Genomic DNA, 19800 nt, shown 5'->3' with positions numbered 1-19800 from the left:
AGTGCGTGGGCTTCAGTAGTTGCAGTGCGTGGGCTCAGTAGTTGGGGCACGCGGGCTCTAGGGTGCGTGGGCTTCAGTAGTTGTGGCTCACGGGCTCTAGAGCACAGGCTCAGTAGTTGTGGTGCACGGGCTTAGTTGCTCCGCGGCATGTGGGATCTTCCCGGACCAGGGATCAAACCTGTGTCCCCTGCATTGGCAGGCAGATTCTCAACCACTGTGCCATAGGGAAAGTCCTTTTTTTTTTTTTAATGGCTGTGTCCTAGGTCTCTTACTATCCAGACTCTTAACTATCTGAAATCAGGAACCAGAAAGATTTGGATATGAAGGGATACTTGTATTTCATTATATGATGTTCTAAAATGTATTTAACCTTACCTCTTTTGAAAAAGAACGTTTTCATCTTTAATTTTTACAAATGATATAGTGGGTATCCTTTCAAAGATATAAGTGTGCACACATACAGTTTAGTCCAAGAAAGATTTATAGAAATGGAACTGCTAGATCAAACTGGATGTGCATTTAAAAAAACGTAGTTTACTTTTTTTCCCTTTTTGTTTTTGAGTATATTGTTATCAAGCAGCAAACTTGGCTTTTAGTGATTGTGTGCATGTGTGTATGTAGAAAGATAGGGGACATGCTTATAACTTTCCATTAAAAACTGTTTTCTAACTTTTTATTGTGAAAATTTTGAAACATACAAAAGAGTTGAAAATTACAGTGAGCATCTGTTTACCCACCACCTAGATTCAGCATTGTTATCTTGCCATATGTGCTTTCTCTGTATATGTTTTATGAACCATTTGATAATAAGTTGCAGACATCATGAAAGCTTATCCCTGAAAACTTCTATATGAATTTTCTATCAATAAGGACATTTCCAAAATAACCATAATATAACTAGCATGTAAGACAACAATAATTTCCTAATATTTGTTAGTATCTCATATGTATTTAGTTTTGCAGTTGTCCATAAAATGTTTTTTATAGCTGATTTTTTGGCTGAAGATCCAATCAAGACTCATACGTCGTTACTGGTTGTTAGGTGTTTTTAGTCTCTTTCAATTTAGAGCTGGGTCTGAGACTATATACAATTAGTGGATCAAACTTTGTATGCCATCTGTTTTTCTAAATAAAGTTTTGTTGGCACACAGCACCACTCATTTGTGTTGTCTGTGGTTGCTTTCACACTAGAGCAGCAGAGTCAGGTAGTTGGAACAGAGACTGTCTTGTCTCCAAAGCCTAAAGTATTTACGATTTGGCCCTTTACAGAAAAAAGTTTGTGGACCCTTATTTAGAACATTAGAACAATTCTCTCACCTTTAAAAGTTTTTCCCATGGCATTGACTTTTTGAATTAACTAGGCAAATTGCTTAGTAGACTGGCTTACACTCTGGATTTGCCTGATTTTTTCCCTCTGGATCATTTAATTTTTTTTCTCTCCATCTCTTGTATTTTATGTAAACTGGAAGTTAAGTCAGGCAGCTTCAATTGAAGTTCAATTTTTTTTTTGCTAGAATATTCATGGTGTCGTTTACTTTCTGTTGCATCACATCATGATATATATAATATCTGGGTGTCCCTTTAGTGATGCTAAGGTCAGTTACAGCATTCAGGGGAATATCAGCCTTATCTTCCATTGTACAGTTCTGCATCAATCTTTTCCCTAATGGTTTTAGCATCCACTGATGGTCATCATTTAGATCCATCTAGATCCATTATTTCATAAGTGATGATTTTTAAAATTCTAATATTTCTTCTGCATTTATTAGCTGTTTTCTTCCCCTGTTAAGAACTTTCCTTCATCAGCATTTGTTTAGAGGTTTATTTTTATGTTTAAGTTGTTGAAGGAAAAAAGTTTTTTGTCCCTTACAAAGGTTTTGAAAGTAGGGTTCCTATACATGTCCTCTTATTGTTTACAGTAGTTTAAAAGTAGTTGTTCACGTCCGGAGCCTGTGCTCCGCAACGGGAGAGGCCACAGCAGTGAGAGGCCCGCGTACCGCAAAAAAAAAAAAAAAAAAAAAGTAGTTGTTCATTTGAAGCAGAGCTTTTAAGTGTATGTTTGTGTGTGCGTGCATGCACCTGCGTACTAGATTGAGGAGAGAACATATGAGAGGCTGCTGCTGTATTTGTTTTTCACTATAAGGATTTCCCCTTTTTTCTATAAGGCCAAAATTTTAAAATTATAATTCTAATTGTTAAACACCTAGACTAGTTTCAGAGGATTAAACAACCTGAATATGGTTTGTATTTTAGATATAATCTTCTTATACTTAAAAAGTACTAGTGTCATTTGAATTCTTGATTAGTTTAGAGATTGCTAATTCTGATAACTAAACTAACCTGGAACTGTCCCTTGTACGTCTGGCATATTAATAGAAAATCTGAAGGGGAGTTGTATAGACGAGTAAATATAATACTTATTTTTCCCTCAGTGGCTTTTTTTCTTAATTAAAAGAAATCAATGTGAGTGATATCTTGAGTTATACAACCTTCCTTCTAAGGTGATCTCATTTCCAGTCAGTTTTACATCAAATATAATACGTGTATTTTATTTGACCTCCAAAATACATTTTTTCTTCTTTAATAATTATTATTCGTGGCACACTTTCTTCCAAAAGAGAATTGTAATGGCCAAAGTGTAACTTTTTTCCAGATTTATTGAGATATAATTGATATATAACACTGTGTAAGTTTAAGGTTTACAAGGTGATGATTTGAACATGTATATATTTCAGAATGATTCCCACAATAAGGTTAGTTAACACATCCATCACCTCATAAAATTACTTTGTTTGTATTTGGTGAGAACACTTAAGATCTACTGTCTTAGCAACTTCCAAGTATGTGATACAGTACTGTTAACTAGAGTCACCACACCATGCTGTGCATTGTGTCTCTAGAACTTATTCATCTTATAACTGGAAGTTTGTACCAAAGTGTTACTTTTAATATCTAACAAGGGAGGATCCATTTGGAACGGTAGTAATCAGTCTTTAAGTATTATGCTGTAGAGGGAAGAATTTGATGATTTCAGGACTTGAGAAGACGTTTTGTGTGTGTGTTATATACGTTATATTAAAATATACTGGAAGGGTATACAATAAAATGTTAAGTATATTAACTATGGTTATGATCTTTGGGTGGTGAAATTGTGTCTTTAATTTCTGTATGTGTGTGTATGTGTGTGTGCGCGTGCACACACGTGCGTACATACCCACGCCCACTTTCCTCTGTTTTCTGGTTCTTCTCTATTTGTATACCCAGGGAAAAATTTTTTATATCAAAACAGGTATCATTTACTCAGGTAAAGAATATAAGGAAGACCTGATTTAAGAATATTTTTTGTTCAAAAAAATACTGAATACCAATATAAGCCACCAGTGCAATTTATAGTTGCCAGCACAGATATGCTGTCTTAGCTGCCTTAAAAGATGTACATGTGCAGATCAAGGAAGGAAGAGGTCCATTGGAATCTGCAGGCCCTGTCTTCCTCCTCCTTCCCTTTTCCTCCTCTCTGCAAGCTGTGGTTTTTATCCCTGTTTAAGAGTCTGCCAGTAAAGTTCAGACTTTCTCTTTCCTTCTCTGTGTGTTTTTTTTTTTGCTAAGTGCAATACCAGGTGAAGTCCTTGTATCTTTTCTCTCCATCCTTTTTTAGAGGGACTTTTGGCTTAAAGGAAGCTGCTTTATCTAAAGGGGCTGGGAAAGGAAAGACTAAGAATGGGCTCCTTTAGGCATTAGTGTATGAATCCAAGCAGTGTGACCTGATAGGTGGTGATGCTACAGAAGGAGCTAGTTAATTAATTCTGTAGAGTTGATGGTATTTTAATAGAATAATTGGAATTCATAAATAAAGAATTTTAATGGTACCTGAAAAGATACTTAAATGTCTTACTTTGAAGTGCATTTGGTGGGTCTAAGCTAACACTGACATGACAATTATTTAAAAATAATTGTGAGCCTCAGGTTCCCATTCAGGGTAACTAGAAAGTAACAGTGGGACACAGTGGTTTAGCCAGCGTGTGTATACCACGTGCTAAGCACAGTTTGTGTGGAGAATTGTGTGCCAGCCACTCAGGCCTGTGCAGGCCAGGCTAGTGGGTATAGCCTGACTCTGCACAGAAGTGCCAGGGCCCGTGGAAAGCAGAGCAATGCATGGAGCACTGCAAAGGGATCTCTGAGTGAGACGGAAGGAGGAGCATTGAAGGACAGCGGCCAGTGAGACGGCATGTCTCCACTATTACTTCCCACTTGGGGGACCCTGGCTCTACACAGGTGCTTGAGTTTGGCAAAATCCTTGATAGAGAAGTAATTTTCACTTGGTGAAGCTCTTAAAGATTTGATTTGTGTCCTAAGAATAGGTCTGTTGCAGGCAGAGACGGGAAAACATACAGCATCATGGTAGCACATCATAAAAATGAGGTGAATAATGGTCTCTCTGTCTTCAGATCATTGGTAGTTCCTAAAATTCGAGTAGTCTTTCACCCAGAGTTAAACAGTCTTCAAGCAAATACCTCCTCGGGGCTCAGCGGGGACCCCTGTTAGGGAAGAAGATATTAACAGTGGTTCTGATAATCATTTCTGTGTATTCAGATGTGGTTTGTCTAGAAACAAAGACTGCCAGCCATTGTGGGGTGAATCTTCAGCTTACTGTTACATTGATACCTTAGCCTGCTGCTACAGAATAACAGTAGCCATTGCTACAACCCATGTGGCAGTTAAGGCAGGCTTTCTGTAACAGTGCACTTGTGTGCTGTCCACCTTCACCCCTGCTGCTAGCCATGGAGTTGGCAGTGTGGCAAAATTATTCTAAGATAGCTGCCGCCCTTTTGCCGTGTGCCATGGTGGCACAGGACCCTGGAAATGGTATTGCCATTTGTATTATTTACTAGTAAAGGAGTGCTGTAGCAAGGTGGAAGCAGAGATAGAGAATGTACTTTTTTTATGGTTTTCAGCTTTGTATTTTCTACCAGATTCTGCCTTTATTTCTTTAGTTTTCTGCTCCCTGCTTAAATAATAATCAGTGCAGGTGAGCCCACATTTTGGTTGTTATGTTTTGTTTGGATCTTCACATAGAAGGTAGGAAATTATACACTAGAATACATAGAGGAAAGGAAGTGTAGCAAGAAGAGATTTAAGAGAAGACAGTACATGATAGGGCTTAATATCCCAATAGAGATCTTATCAGTGGTTCTGAACTCTGGTTTTTATTAGCATAACTTGGGGAACTTTAAAAAAATACAGATGCCTGGGCCCTACTCCAAGAATTTGTTTTCATTGATCTGAGACAGGGACCAGCATATATGTGTGTGTGTATGCGTGTGTGTGTGTGCACGCACGTGTATTTTTTTCCCCACACAAACCTCCCTAGATCATCTCTATGTAGCCAGGAATGAAAACTGGTGGATTATATATTTTCTGTTTAGCTCTAGAAAAGAGAATGAGTAGCATTGAGGGGAAGGTACAGGATAGAAAGTTTCAGCTCATTATAATGAAGAATATTCTAGTAATTTGAACTTTGTCCTCCTAGAAATAATCAGGTATACATGAGTTAACTGCTTCGGAAGGATGCTGTGAAGGTGACTGCTTTGGATGATATGCAGGACTTAGTCATTCCTTAATTTTATTAAAAAAAAAAAGTGCTACTGAGCTTCTGCAGATTTGGCATGGAGTATGCTAAGATCAGTTTGGGGCGTATTCAGTTTGAGGTGTCTATAGGGAATCTAGGTAGAGATGTTAGCTCAGAAGAGAGTTGTGACTGGGAGAACATCACTGAAAAGATGATAGTGGAAATCACTGTCTTCATACTGTTTTTCGTTCATGTGACCCATATCTTATAAGCTTACCATTTATTGATAGTGATAACTAAGACATGGTCCCTGTGTTCTTGGAGCTTATAGACAAAAAATCTTAAAACTGAAGAATCTTTACAGAATGACCTGGCAACATCTTAAATTGTCATCTCTGTCAGCTAGATTGCTGCAGTAGAGCCAAGGGTTGTAATTAAATTATAAGTTCTTGAGAGAAATCCTTTGTAATACATCTGAAATGAATGACAGCACATGCAGACATTGAGGTTGGTGAAAAAAAGAAATTCTGGTGGTGATTTCTTAGGCCAGAAAATAAAATCTTGAAAAATTTCGGAAATCTTTTTTATTTAGGTTTTGCTTTTTTCTCTTTTGCTGTCCTTTCCCTTCATGTCTTAAATTTTCCTGCTTTTGTAACATCACCATTATCAGTTCTTGAATAGAGATATTTCTTGGTAAACAATTATTCCTTATTTTCTGATTTTTAAATTTGGTCATGTACTCTCAAAGACATACTGAAAATATAATATTAATGTAACTTTAACAACCATAGATACCGAGAGGCGATTCAGAAGTGGGATGAAGCACTACAGTTAACCCCAAATGATGCTACCCTGTATGAGATGAAATCACAGGTAATAATTACGAAGAATTTCCCTTGCATTGTGAAATTGCACTCACTATGTCTGGTGAGCGGTGATGAACCAAAAGAGCATTTCCTCCCATTTTCTTTCTTTTTTTTTGTAAATTTATTTATTTAATTTATTTACTTTTGGCTGCATTGGGTCTTCATTGCTTTGCACGGGCTTCCTCTAGTTGCGGCGAGCGGGGCTACTCTTCGTTGCAGTGCATAGGCTTCTCATTGCAGTGGCTTTTCTTGTAGCGGAGCACAGGCTCTAGGTGTGCGGGCTTCAGTAGTTGTGGCTCTCGGGTTCTAGAGCGCAGGCTCAGTAGTTGCGGCAAAAAACTAAGTTGGGCTTAGTTGCTCAGCGGCATGTGGGATCTTCCCGGACCAGGGCTCAAATCCATGTCCCCTGCGCAGGCGGATTCTTAACTACTGCGCCACCAGGGAAGCCCCATTTTCTTTTTTTTAAAATATAGTTTATTTGGGAGAAACATACGTCACCATATTATTTATGGCTCTTCCTCATGCATCAAATTAGAAGTTTGTTTAAAACACTTCACAATGAAGCTAACTTTCATTTCAACCTAACTGCTTAAGGTATGAGCAGATGGATGTCTTTTAAAAAGTCACTGGTGATCTCTTAAACGAATGAAATGTGTTAGCTTTCCTTGGAAATTAATTGTAGTGGACTTAGCAATAACTCAGTCTCTTCAGAATGAGGATGGATTGGATTCTAGATGATGCTATTTCTCTAATAATGGCCTAGTCCATAGCAAAAGGTCAGAATAGACTCAATTTATTAATATTATAAAAATAACATTTGTACTTAAAAATACAGTTTTAATACTTTGTGAGAAATTTCATAAAGAAAACGTCTGAGCACTTGTATTAGATTATCCAAAAGATGTTTAAAATCTCAAACAGAGAATTAACCATACTTCTGGCAGGGAGTGGTTGCAGTTCAGCCTTGATCCACACACCTAGCATATCTTGCAGATGATGATCCCAAACATAGGGCACATCCTTTTTCAGCTTTGATGGTAGTTTATCCAGGAAAAACCCAAATAAATTATTTCCACTGAATGGAGTGCTGTGAGGACCTTCATTTGGATAAGTCTTTAATTTTTAATCTTAAATATGTATGTATTAAAGATAGGATTTGTGGCAAGCTATATGAAATGAGTTGTTTTATTTGGAACCTGATAATGATGGTGTCACAAATCTTGTGAAATGCAGATGGGCAAAATATTATAGATAAAAGCCAGCCCTTTCCCATAAATTGAGGTAGAGGGTTCTGGAACTCCCTGATTTTTCTGATGTGTGTGATTTGAAGAACCCAGTTGTGGGGAGGCTGGTGGAGTGTTTAAATGATTTTTATAGCAGAAAGATGTTCACTAGGGATAGGATGGGTAGTTGAACAAATTTAAATTTACCTTGTTTGACGGCAGGACCTGGAGTTCCCTAAAAAAAACACATTGTAAGTAGAATAAATAGAAGGGGAATTGGGGTTCAAATAGCTGTGAGCCACCATGGCCAGAATATGACGACCTGGTTTTGACCAGATGGACAGTAGGTTTCATCAGTTGAAAAGGGAATGCTTTATATTTTTCATAGTTATTTCAGGAGTAGGAAGAATATAATTTCTAACCCTGAAGAGCAGAGAAGGGGGTCAAACCCACTAAAATGTTACATTTTCCAGACTAAAAATATATTTTTAAAAATGAAAAGAGTTGTTTACATACAATTATCCATTTTTTCTTTTTGGCTAGTATTTAGTTTGCTAATTTATGAATATTACTGATGGGTTTTGTTTCTTCTTTTTTGGCTATAGGTCCTAATGTCTCTTCATGAAACGTTCCCAGCAGTTCATGCTGCAGAAATGGCTGTCCAGAGAAATCCACATTCATGGGAATCTTGGCAAACTTTGGGACGTGCTCAGCTTGGATTAGGAGAGATAGTCTTGGTAAGTAAGTCAGATTATTACAGTGATCACATTTTATTTTGACATGCTTTTCATCAGCTGAACCAAAAAGTAAATAGTCATTTATCATGTGTACACAAAAAGTAAATAGCAAATAACCTTTTAAAGGTATTAACCCATAAACACAGATGAGTTATTACCAAACATCTTTTTCCATTACAGATATCAATTATATCAGGATCAGAATATTTTTCAGGTATTTGACATCCTGGGAATTAAAAAAATATTAACATGAAATGTAGGCATTTGGTAAACCTTATTTAAATATAAAACAACTTCTAGGTTAGTTCCTTGCATCATTAAATTTACCACATTATAAAGTGGTATTAGTATCACCATGGAGACAAAAACCACTAAAAGATTATGTTGAGGAAGGAAGAAAGTGAAATACGGGAGAGTAATGGTGATAAATATTCAGACTGAAAAATTGCTAAGCTTAGTGAGGGGAGAAATGGGGAAGAGTAGAAGCTTATGAAAATGAAATACTCATTGTGTAAAGTTTACTCTAAACTGGTACTTGGTGCATTTCTCACCTTGTCTGGACTATACCTTGTAGGTAGGCTTGGTAGGTCAGAGTTGGCTGTGAGCATTGTCCTGTTTTTGTTTTTCTTTTGACTGAACTATATATACCTGACAGCTAATTTCCTAAAAGACTTCTGTAAATCTAATATAGTGGTGCCACATTTGCTCTTTGTCATCAAAAATTAAGATTTTTCATGCTTTTATTAGCTTTTTACAGTTAAAAACAAAACAAGCAAAAAAATACCAAAGAAGTTTCTTTAAAGGCTAAAATTATTGGTAAATCCTGAATTTAACATTACTAATAATGGCTTTAGTCAGTTGTAGATAACTTAGATTTTTCTGGTACTCTTGTAAATATATCATTATTTCTAAATAAGAAGATATTTGTCAAATTCTCAAAAATCATAAGGAATTTTGATGAGAAAAGGATTGCTTAAAGTAAAATAACTTAAAACTGATAATCTGAAATAAAATTCACAGTGATGGAAACAAGTTAAACCAAAGGTTGTTTTCTTTCCTTGCCATTTAACATAGTCATCTTTCCTCTTTTTTATCTGAAGACTTAAATCATATCAGAGTTGGAAAAAGAAACTCAAGGAATTTAGTTTTCTAACAGGTTAACAGCAAAACAAAAGTCTATTCTATGATACTTTTTACCCATTTCTCCTTTATTAAAAACTTACAGATCATTATCTGTTTTGCTTATAAGTACCTATGGTAATGGGAAAAACCTCTAGGACATAATGTTTAGCAAAGATTGTCCTATAAAGAAAGAAAATAAACTGCAGGTGAGACAACAGAGATACTTTGAATAAACCAATAAAAGTAAAATTATTCAATTTTTTAAAATTGTTATTTTTTCTGCTTGATACATTTCTTTCCATTTATGTTGTGAAATTCTTGGAATTAAAAGTGTTTTTCCCCCATTTAATACAGTTTTAGGGTTCTACTTGAAAAAAATCTAAATTTGTAATTTTTATGTAAACTTAAGCTGTTCTTTTGAAATACTAGAATGGTTAAAAAAATAACTTTACTCATTGTCATAATGAAGGGAATACTGTAAAAAATATATTGAAAACAAGCTAAAATTTCTAACATCTCACAGTTCTTTCTACATATACATATGGACAAAAACATAAGAAAATACATAGGTAAATAGAACAGGCAGTAAATTAAAAGTCAATAGTTGTATATACATCTATGAGTATTTAGATTTTTATGCGGAGCTGGGTGTGTATGTTGGAAAATGTTCATAGGCTTAGTTTGTTTTTCATTTTCTAATTCTTCGAGGTATAAAGTTAGGTTTTTTTCCTTGAGATCTTTTCTTTTTTTAACATAGGCATTTATCATTATAAACTTCCACTTAGTTTTGCTTTTGCTGTATCCTATAGTATCAGGATGTTACATTTTAATTTTCGTCTCAAGATATGTTTTAATTTCTCTTTTGATTTCTTCTTTGACTCACTGGTTGTTCAAGAGTGTGCTGTTTTATTTCCACGTATCTGTAACTTTTTCCAGTTTCCTTCTGCTGTTGATTTCTAGTTTTATTCCATTGTAGTCAGAAAAGATACTTGGTATGTCTTCTTAAATTTAAGACTTGTTTTGTGACCTAAGATGTGATCTATCCTGGAAATGTTCTGTGTGTTCTTGAGAATAATGTGTATTTTGCTGCTGTTGTATGAATCATTCTATATATATCTGTTAGGTCCCTTTGGTCTATAGTGTTGTTCAGATCTTCTGTTTCCTTATTGATCTTCTGTCTGAATGTTCTATCCATTATTGAAAGTGGGGTGTTGAATCCACTACTAATACTTTATTGCTGTCTATTTCTCCCTTCAGTTCTGTCAGTGTTTATATACTTAAATGTTCTGATGTTGGGTGCATATATATTTATAATCATTATATTTTTCTGGTGAATTGACACTTTTATCATTATATAACGTCCTTCTTTGTCTCCTGTGACACTCAAGATGTGTTATCATTATTATGATCTAAACTCTTGGCTTCAAAGATATGCATTCCTGGTACCTTTCTGATCATGGGTTAGCCCAGGAAATCGCCAGATTTATATATTTGCTGATCTGCAGAAGCTGAACAATGCATTTACCTTGTTTTGAGCCATAATATCAGTACCTCTGTTTTAATAGACTTTTAGTCCTCATCAACAATTTGTCAGCCACTTTCTTTTACACTCTTTGACTCTTTTTTTTTTTTTTTTTTTTTTACTGTAACCATCATCTAGTGGGTAGAGAACAGCTCTAACTTCCATCTTTACATTCTAATACATTGAGGAAAAAGAGAGAGAGAGATATGGATATTGTGGATTATATTAAATACACTCCTTTTTTAAAACTAAGCAAACAAAAAAAGTTTGACCTTTTCTCCTCCCTAGGCAATTCGAAGTTTTCAAGTAGCCCTTCACATCTATCCAATGAACCCTGAAATATGGAAAGAAGACCTTTCTTGGGCAAGAACGCTCCAGGAGCAGCAGAAGGTAGCACAGAGGATTAAAAAAAGTGAAGCACCAGCAGAGGTAACACATTTCTCACCAAAGTCAATTCCTGAGTATGACTTTGAAAGTGAGGAGATTGTAGCTGTTTGTGCAGCTATTGCTGAAAAACAGAAGACAGTTGCAGCAGATAAAACAATGGTTATTGTGTCGGCTTCTGGGACTGTAGAGACTGTGACTGAGAAGGAAGACGGTGCTGCTCCACCAGATGGCTCTGTTTTTATCAAAGCCCGATAAAGCTTAGCAGGAATCATTTGAATCTATCTTTGCCACCTAAATTTTAGCCGTTGGGGCATTTAGAGAAACAGGGCAAAACTCCTGTTTGTAAAATAAGTTTTTCAGATGAGGCATATGAAAACTAAATGGAAGAATTATTGTGTAGTGTTTGGACTCTGCTTTGATAAGCTATGATTTCAGCTTCTTAAGATTAAAATTCTGAGTACAGTGGTTTTTTGATTAATAAGCTTAATTTAATCCAAATATATAAGTGAATGCATTTTAAAGATACAACTTGAAAAGTAAATTCTCAAATAGTGAATAACTTGATGGCCAGTGTTATTAAAATATTGACTTGTTGGCTTTTATGATAAAGGAAGTAGGCTTCTTGCCCTGCTAGAAATACCCTGCTGTTACTGTTCACTCTTCTTTTTCTCTTCTTTCATTAGAGTAAGTCTGTTACAAAGCTTGAATGTTTTTGACATTCATTTTGATTCAAAGTTGTCATTTGGTTATGTGTGGGATCCTTGAAAGTTTGACTGAAAATGCATGCAAATGTGTACATTCTGAATATTTTCTGAAGTTTCTCTTAATTCTGATTTGTGCTTTTGTTTTGACTTTATAATTATTTATAACAATGGTAGTTGCTAGTTTCAGTATTTGTTAGATGTGTGAAATACTGATAAATGTCAGAATCATGGTTTTATTTTTTAAATTATTAAAGTAGATAGAGTAGTCCTTAGTACCAAGTGAGTCATTTTTAAGATGTGCATTTTTTAAAACGAATGGCTCTTATAGATACATCATAACAAATTGCACTGCTGTTGTCCCAGTCAAAAGCAGTTATTTTCTTTTCCTTATTTTTACAAGATTAAAACCCTTGAAAATAACTTATCTCTTGATATAACTTTCCAGCTGATGGTTTGGAATTCCTTTTCTAGTTAACTCTTCTGGAACTACTCAGTGAAATGAGAAACAATCACAGTTTTAAATAGCTAAATTATACCTTTCTAAAAATTGGAGAAAAAAAAAGTAGAGATTTATTGAAGTGCCAATGAATGAATACCTTAGGCACAACATACATAGAAAATGAAATGTGATTTATGGTTCAGTCCCATGAGTAGAAAGGATATATTGCAGAATATATTTCATTGAAAGGCCACAGTCACATCCACAAGTCAATACTGTCATTGCTAATATTAATTGTTATTTTTATGCCACATATATGTTAGTACAGTAGAACTGCTGTGTACTGTTACTTCTGAAACTCAGGAAGCTATTATTGGTTTAAAATTAATTTTATCCTTGTTAGAGAGGAAGTAAGTTATTTTAAAGAATCTCACCTTACCCTCTGAGGGCATGTACATGTAATACTGTACATTTTTCTGAGATAATTTAAAAACATTTCTTTTAGTCGAATGCTTACCTCTTTTTTTCAGAGTTGGAGAAGCCAGCACTTACCTTGGAAAGTATTATATTTTTTCCCTAAGGTTGTATCAGAAAGTTAGCTCTGGTTAAAGAAGTTAGTTTTAGAAAGACCCAAAAAACAAATATTAATTATATTTTATTTTGTTTAATAAGGTATATTCTCAAAGGGCAGATAGTTGGGTATCTAGAGAAGTGAGCACTTACTATTTTGTATGTTGTTTTGAGTAATGGATGTGTATTGTATAATTTGTGAATAAATAGGTTTTTTCTGCATTTAAAGGTTTGCCTATTATTTTGTGTTGTTAGCTTTTGAAAAATTAGATTGATTTATTTAATTCATTTCTTATGTGAAAATAAAATATGTAAGGCACCTTGTATGGTGTCTTGTGTATGAAGTACTCAGTAAATGCTAGCTATTTCTATGAAGAACTTGCATTGGTTTTATTTAACCTCACTTTCTTCTGATTTTAAGAAAGGAGGAGAACTTCTTTGTAATCTTTTCCTTTCGTGAAAGTGAGAAGTCACTACTTCTGATACTGTAGAACAGATGGCTTTCAGTTGAGGACTCTTCTTGGTGTAAGGTCTATATCTCAACCCAAAAGAAGCAAGACCCAGGATGGAGTGCATGTAGCCACTAAATTCTGTTTATGAACCTAGCGTTTCCTCTGTATTGACATCAGTAGGCCAGGTTTGTCTCTTCCTTACACAGAGATAAGACATAAGATGGTTTAGATGCAAGACGGAGGAGAGAAAGAAATAGTGAATTATACAGAAGGAAGGCAGCTCATTTCTTCAGGCCCCAAAAGATGCTTAGCTAACACTCTTCTGTGTGTGAAGAGAAGAATGCATACATTATTTTATAAGGATGTGAATACCGATAGATCTTTACCAAGCTTGGTAACTATAATAGCAAATTCTTTTGAATCTGAGAGAAAAACAATTGATGTTCATGATAAAGATATAATCAAATATATTTAATATACTTTCTGAAACAGCACTAAACACTAACATTATATTGAACATAGTTTGTAGTATTCTTGTTTGAAAATTGTATGGCATAGACACTCATTAGTCAGAACACTACACATCCAGACCATGCCTGATGATTTGAGAATCATATATTATTCTCTAGACAACGGGTTCTTTTTGTTGTTGTTGTTTGGCCGCACCAGTGGCACGCGGGATTTTAGTTCCCCGATGAGGAGTCGAACCCGCACCCCCTGCAGTGGGAGCACAGAGTCTTAACCACTGGACTGCCAGGGAAGTCCCGACAACAGGTTCTTAGATTATAGAGTATTTATCTTAAATGTGCTAAACATTGAAAAGTCATGCAAGGTATAAATCACAGAACCTGGATCTACTTTTTTTTTTTTTAATTTAATTTTATTTATTTTTTTATACAGCAGGTCCTTATTAGTCATCCATTTTATACACATCAGTGTATACATGTCAATCCCAATCGCCCAATTCATCACACCACCACCACCACCACCACCCGCCATTTTCCCCCCTTGGTGTCTATACGTTTGTTCTCTACATCTGTGTCTCAATTTCTGCCCTGCAAACCGTTTCATCTGTACCATTTTTCTAGGTTCCACATATATGCACTAATATACGATATTTGTTTTTCTCTTTCTGACTTACTTCACTCTCTATGACAGTCTCTAGATCCATCCATGTCTCTACAAATGACCCAATTTCATTCCTTTTTATGGCTGAGTAATATTCCATTGTGTATATGTACCACATCTTCTTTATCCATTCGTCTGTCGATGGGCATTTAGGTTGCTTCCATGACCTGGCTATTGTAAATAGTGCTGCAATGAAGATTGGGGTGCATGTGTCTTTTTGAATTATGGTTTTCTCTGGGTATATGCCCAATAGTGGGATTGCTGGATCATATGGTAATTCAATTTTTAGTTTTTTAAGGAACCTCCATACTGTTCTCCATAGTGGCTGTATCAATTACATTCCCACCAACGGTGCAAGAGGGTTCCCTTTTCTCCACACCCTCTCCAGCATTTATTGTTTGTAGATTTTCTGATGAAGCCCATTCTAACTGGTGTGAGGTGATACCTCATTGTAGTTTTGATTTGCATTTCTCTAATAATTAGTTGGATCTACTTTAATTGGAGCCTATGTACAAAATTTTATGGTACTCACGTACGAAATCAGCTTTTAAATTGATGTTGTATGTCAAAACTATAATGAAGACTTTAAATTAAAAAAAGGTTTGTTTCAGAAAACTAGAGTTTCCAGGATTATAACTAACATTACATTATATACTTTATGTAATGATGTCAAAAGCTTGTTTCCCTTCCTTTCCCAGCAGTAGGAAATTGTCAGTCATTTCTTTAATTTCAGGTTTCATGAGTCAGAAGCCTTCTAAATTGACTCTGGACTTTGATTTCATGACATACATGTATCTAAATGAGCTGTGAGTTGACACAAAAACCATAGTTCTATAATTATCTTCAAATCATTAGGTATATTAAGTGTGTTTTTCCTCAGAGGTTATTATGAAACTGATGGTGTATTTTGTAATTGATGACATTTTAGGATTGAGAAAGTAAGATTTTTCTTTTTTTAACCAATAATAAAATACACATGTTTATAAATGATTTACTCATTACCAAAGTAAAATGAAATGTGTCACTTCTGCCACATGCAGTTAAGTATGTCCACTTGAATGGAAGAGAAGGGATGGCCCTATAGCCAGTGTACCATGAATTGTGCCTTAATGTGTGTTGTGTGTGAACCTCACTTGCTGTGTGTGCAGGGTGGAAGAAAGGATGAGAAATGCTGGTCTACACTTTGTTGGGAAGGCAGAGGGTGGGGATGGTGCTGCTTTGGACAGCCATTAACCAAGAAATTGCAATCTCTTCCTTCCCTCCCCTCTCCCACCTCACCAGTAAAGGGAGTTTAAGATAAAGAACTGGACATACAGCCCCTTTCTGCCTTTTTTTTTTTTTTTTTTTGGATGTATCATGCCTGCAGAGAGCCTGTGTTGTGGTCTCTTGCCAGAAATGTTGTAGGTTTTGCAGTGAAGACTCTCTGTCCCTGTGAGGGGAGACCTGTGGTTGTGCAGGACTGCCCATGTCTTGGTGAGCAGGTCTGTCTAATTCTGGGTTTGATATTGGGTGGCCATTGTTGTCACAAACCTAAATCACATCCTCTGACCTAGACTTTTTCAGCAGTAAATCTGACATATTAAATCTCTACATGACTTTTTGTCTCTCAAGCGGCTCAAAAAGTCAGGAGGAGAAAAGGGTGTTATTTTATGACTCCCTCAAACCCTAACAAAGATTAATGCAGATTATATTTCAATGTAAGCATGAGACAAAAACCAAATTTTTTTCTAATTTTAGCTTTTTTTTTAAACCATGGAAGTTCTATTGAAAATGGGTAATGTTAATTACAAGGCAACATGTAGACATTTGTTCAGGGTATCTAAAAGGTCTGCTGACTTAGCATTGTGCTAGACCACAATATCGACTCTAGATTTAATTTGAAGGGAAGAATATGAAACAATATCTCTGCCCACCCTGTCAACTTTAAGAGTGTAATTTACGTGTAATAACATGCATTCATTGTAAGAGCTTTGACACCATTACCATCAAGGTGTAGAGTATTTCCATTACCCAGAAAGTTCTCTAATGCCCATTTATAGCCAGTTCCCCTCCACCCCAGCAGCCAGCACTAGTCAACTACTAATTTTCTTTCTGTGACTATAAGTTGATTTGACTTTTCTAGAATTTCAAAAAAATATATCATACAATATATACTCTTTCTGACCTTTTTCGCTTAGCGTAATACTTTTGAAATCCATCCATGTTGAGATCCATCCACGCTATTGTGTATATCAGTAATGTGTTCCTTCTAATGCTCTTACTCTGTTGTATGGATATCATGATTTGCACTTATTCATATCTGTTGATGGACATCTAAGTTGTTGATGAACATCTAAGTTTTGGTCTATTATGAATAAAGCTGCTATATACATATGTCACAAGTTTGTGTGTGGATATACGTTTAAGTACCTGGGGGTGGAGTTACTGAGTTTTATGATAAGTATACGTGGAACTTTAGAGGAAACTGAATCTTCCGAAGTATCTGTACCATCATGCATTCTGACCAGCAATGGATTAAAAAAGTTTCAGTTGTGCCGTATCCTTGTCAATGCTTGGTACTGCTGTTGGTTTTCATTTTAGTGACTTCCGTGGATATGTGATGATATCTCATTGTGGTTTTAATATGCATTTCCCCGATGATGTTGAGCATCTTTTATATGCTTATTTGACGTTTGTATATCTTCTTTTGGGAAGTACCTTTTTAAACATTTTGCCCATTTTTTAGTTTGGGTTATCTTATTATTGAGTCGTAAAAGTTTTTTCTATATTCTGGATAAAAATCCTGAGATATATGTATTGTGAATATTTTGTCCCCATCTGTGGCTTGCTTTTTTGTTTTCTTAATGATACCTTTTGAAGAGCAGAAGTTTCTAATTTTGATGAAGTCCAGTATATTTCTTTTATGGTTGTATTTTTTTGTGTGCTGAGAAATCTGTGCTTACTCCAAGATCAGAAAGATTTTATGTTTTCTACTAGAAGTTTTAGCTTTTATGTCTAGGTCTGATTCATTTCACGGTAATTTTTATGTAATATATGAGGTGAAGGGCTAGGTTCATTTTTTGATTTTCAGTTATTCAAGTACTATGTATTTTTTTAAAAACTGCTCTTTCCCATTGAAATACCTTCACTATGTATTTGAGGGTCTGTCTGAGTTCTGTATTGTTAAGGCTGATCCATATGTCGATTCTTATACCAATATCACACTGTCCTACAGTCTTAAAAATCAGTGTGATTTTTCTAACCTTTTTTTTTCCTCAAAGAATCGTTTAACTATTCTAGTTTCTTTTATATACATTTTAGAATCATTTGTCTCTATCTACATGCAGGTCTAATGGAATTTTGATTGGAATTGTATTGAATCTGTAAATCAGTTTGGGAAGAATTCCCATCTTAACAATGTCACATCTTTGAATCCATGATCACAGCGTAATTGTCATTGTTTTAGATCTTTAATTTCTTAGTAATGTTTTTTAGTTTTCTGTGAATAAGTCTTGCCTATATTTTTGTTAAGTTTATCCCTAAGTACTTCATATTTTTTTGATGCTTTAAGAGGTGTTTTTAAATTTTCATTTTCCAGTTTGATACTATTACATAGAAATATAATCGATTTTTGAATAATGACATTGTAGCCTACAACCTTGATAATTCATTTATTAGTTGCATTAACTTTTTTGTAGATTGTTTAGGCTGTTCTACATATATTATCATGTTGTGAATGAAGATAGTTTTCCTTCTTCTTTTCCAAACCGAATGCCTTTTATTTCCATCTCTTGCCTTATTACACCAGCTAGAACCTCCAGCACAATGTTAAACAGAAGCTGTGAGAATGGACATTCTTGCCGTGTTTATAATCTTTTGGTCTTTCACCATTAAGTACGATGGTAGCTGTAGATTTTATATATGTCCTTTATTAAATTGAGGAAGTTCCTTCTCTAGTCTACTAAACACCTTTTTTTTTCCCCCCCCCCCGGTACGCGGGCCTCTCACTGTTGTGGCCTCTCCCTTTGCGGAGCACAGGCTCCGGACGCGCAGACCCGGCGGCCACGGCTTACGAGCCTAGGCGCTCCGCGGCATGTGGGATCTTCCTGGACCGGGGCACGAACCCGTGTCCCCTGCATCGGCAGGCGGACTCTCAACCACTGCGCCACCAGGGAAGCCCTAAACACCTTCTATAACAAGTGGGGATTGAATTTTGATAAATGTATTTCCTGCATCCATCAGAAATCATATGATTTTTCTCTTTTATTGTTAATATGATGAATTACATGTATTTTTCGAACGTCAAATCAACTGCATTTCTGGGATAAAATAAGGCCTATTTAGTTATGATGGATTATCGTTTTTAGATCCTTTTTGATTCAATGTGGTAATATTAAGGATTTTTATGTCTATGTTCATGAAAAATATTGGTCTGTAGCTTTCTTGTAATACTCTTAGCTCTTGAATCAGAGTAATGCTGACCTCATTAAAAATAGAGGTTGAAAAGTATTTCCACCTACTCTTTTCTCAAAGAGTTTCTACAGATCTGGTATTTTGTTCAATAGCGTTTAATAGAACTAACAAGCGTTGTCACCTGGATCTAGCATTTCCTTTTTGGGAAAGTTTAAAATTACAAATTAAGTTTCAAAAATAGCTACAACATAGACCTTGTTGATTGTGTCACATTGAGTGATAGTATGATTTGATTAAATTAGGATCCCAAAAAAGTCCATTTGTTGCATTGTTGATATGTCTCTTAGTCTTTTATAATCTATAGGTTCCCTTTCATTTTTTCCTTGCAGTTTATTTTTTTTTAAACTGAGTTGTTTGTCCTTTAGAATTTTCTGCTTTTTGTATTTTGTCTCTTGCATCCCACCTAATATCATTATGTTACTCTGTACCTACATTTCCTATAAAATGATTAGAATTCTTCAATTTTCTGGTAAGAATACATCATGGGTGGTTTTGGATATTTAGACCAGAAGTTAAATATTTCTGGCTATCTCTTTCTCTTTGTAATGTCAGCAGCTGTTGCCTATTTTTGCCTAGATTCATTGTTTCATTAGAGGCTACAAATGGTGATAATTGTTAGAATTTTGGTGCTA

The 19800-nt window shown here is 35.3% G+C and overlaps 1 protein-coding gene across 2 annotated transcripts in view; it reads left to right on the top strand.

Annotated features, from left to right (window-relative positions):
* Positions 1-16036, top strand: part of TTC33 (tetratricopeptide repeat domain 33) — a 34770-nt gene extending 18734 nt beyond the window's left edge. For both annotated transcript variants that reach the window (XM_030882042.3, XM_030882043.2), the window contains exons 3-5: positions 6358-6439; positions 8261-8392; positions 11325-16036. In XM_030882042.3, the coding sequence (XP_030737902.1) occupies positions 6358-6439; positions 8261-8392; positions 11325-11678 (568 nt within the window). In that variant the 3' untranslated portion in view covers positions 11679-16036. The remainder of the gene's footprint in view (positions 1-6357; positions 6440-8260; positions 8393-11324) is intronic.
* Positions 16037-19800: the final 3764 nt, after the last annotated feature.

This window comes from Globicephala melas, chromosome 3 (assembly GCF_963455315.2).
Source record: "Globicephala melas chromosome 3, mGloMel1.2, whole genome shotgun sequence".
Classification (NCBI taxonomy): domain Eukaryota; kingdom Metazoa; phylum Chordata; class Mammalia; order Artiodactyla; family Delphinidae; genus Globicephala; species Globicephala melas.
This window is presented reverse-complemented; position numbering and strand designations above follow the sequence as displayed.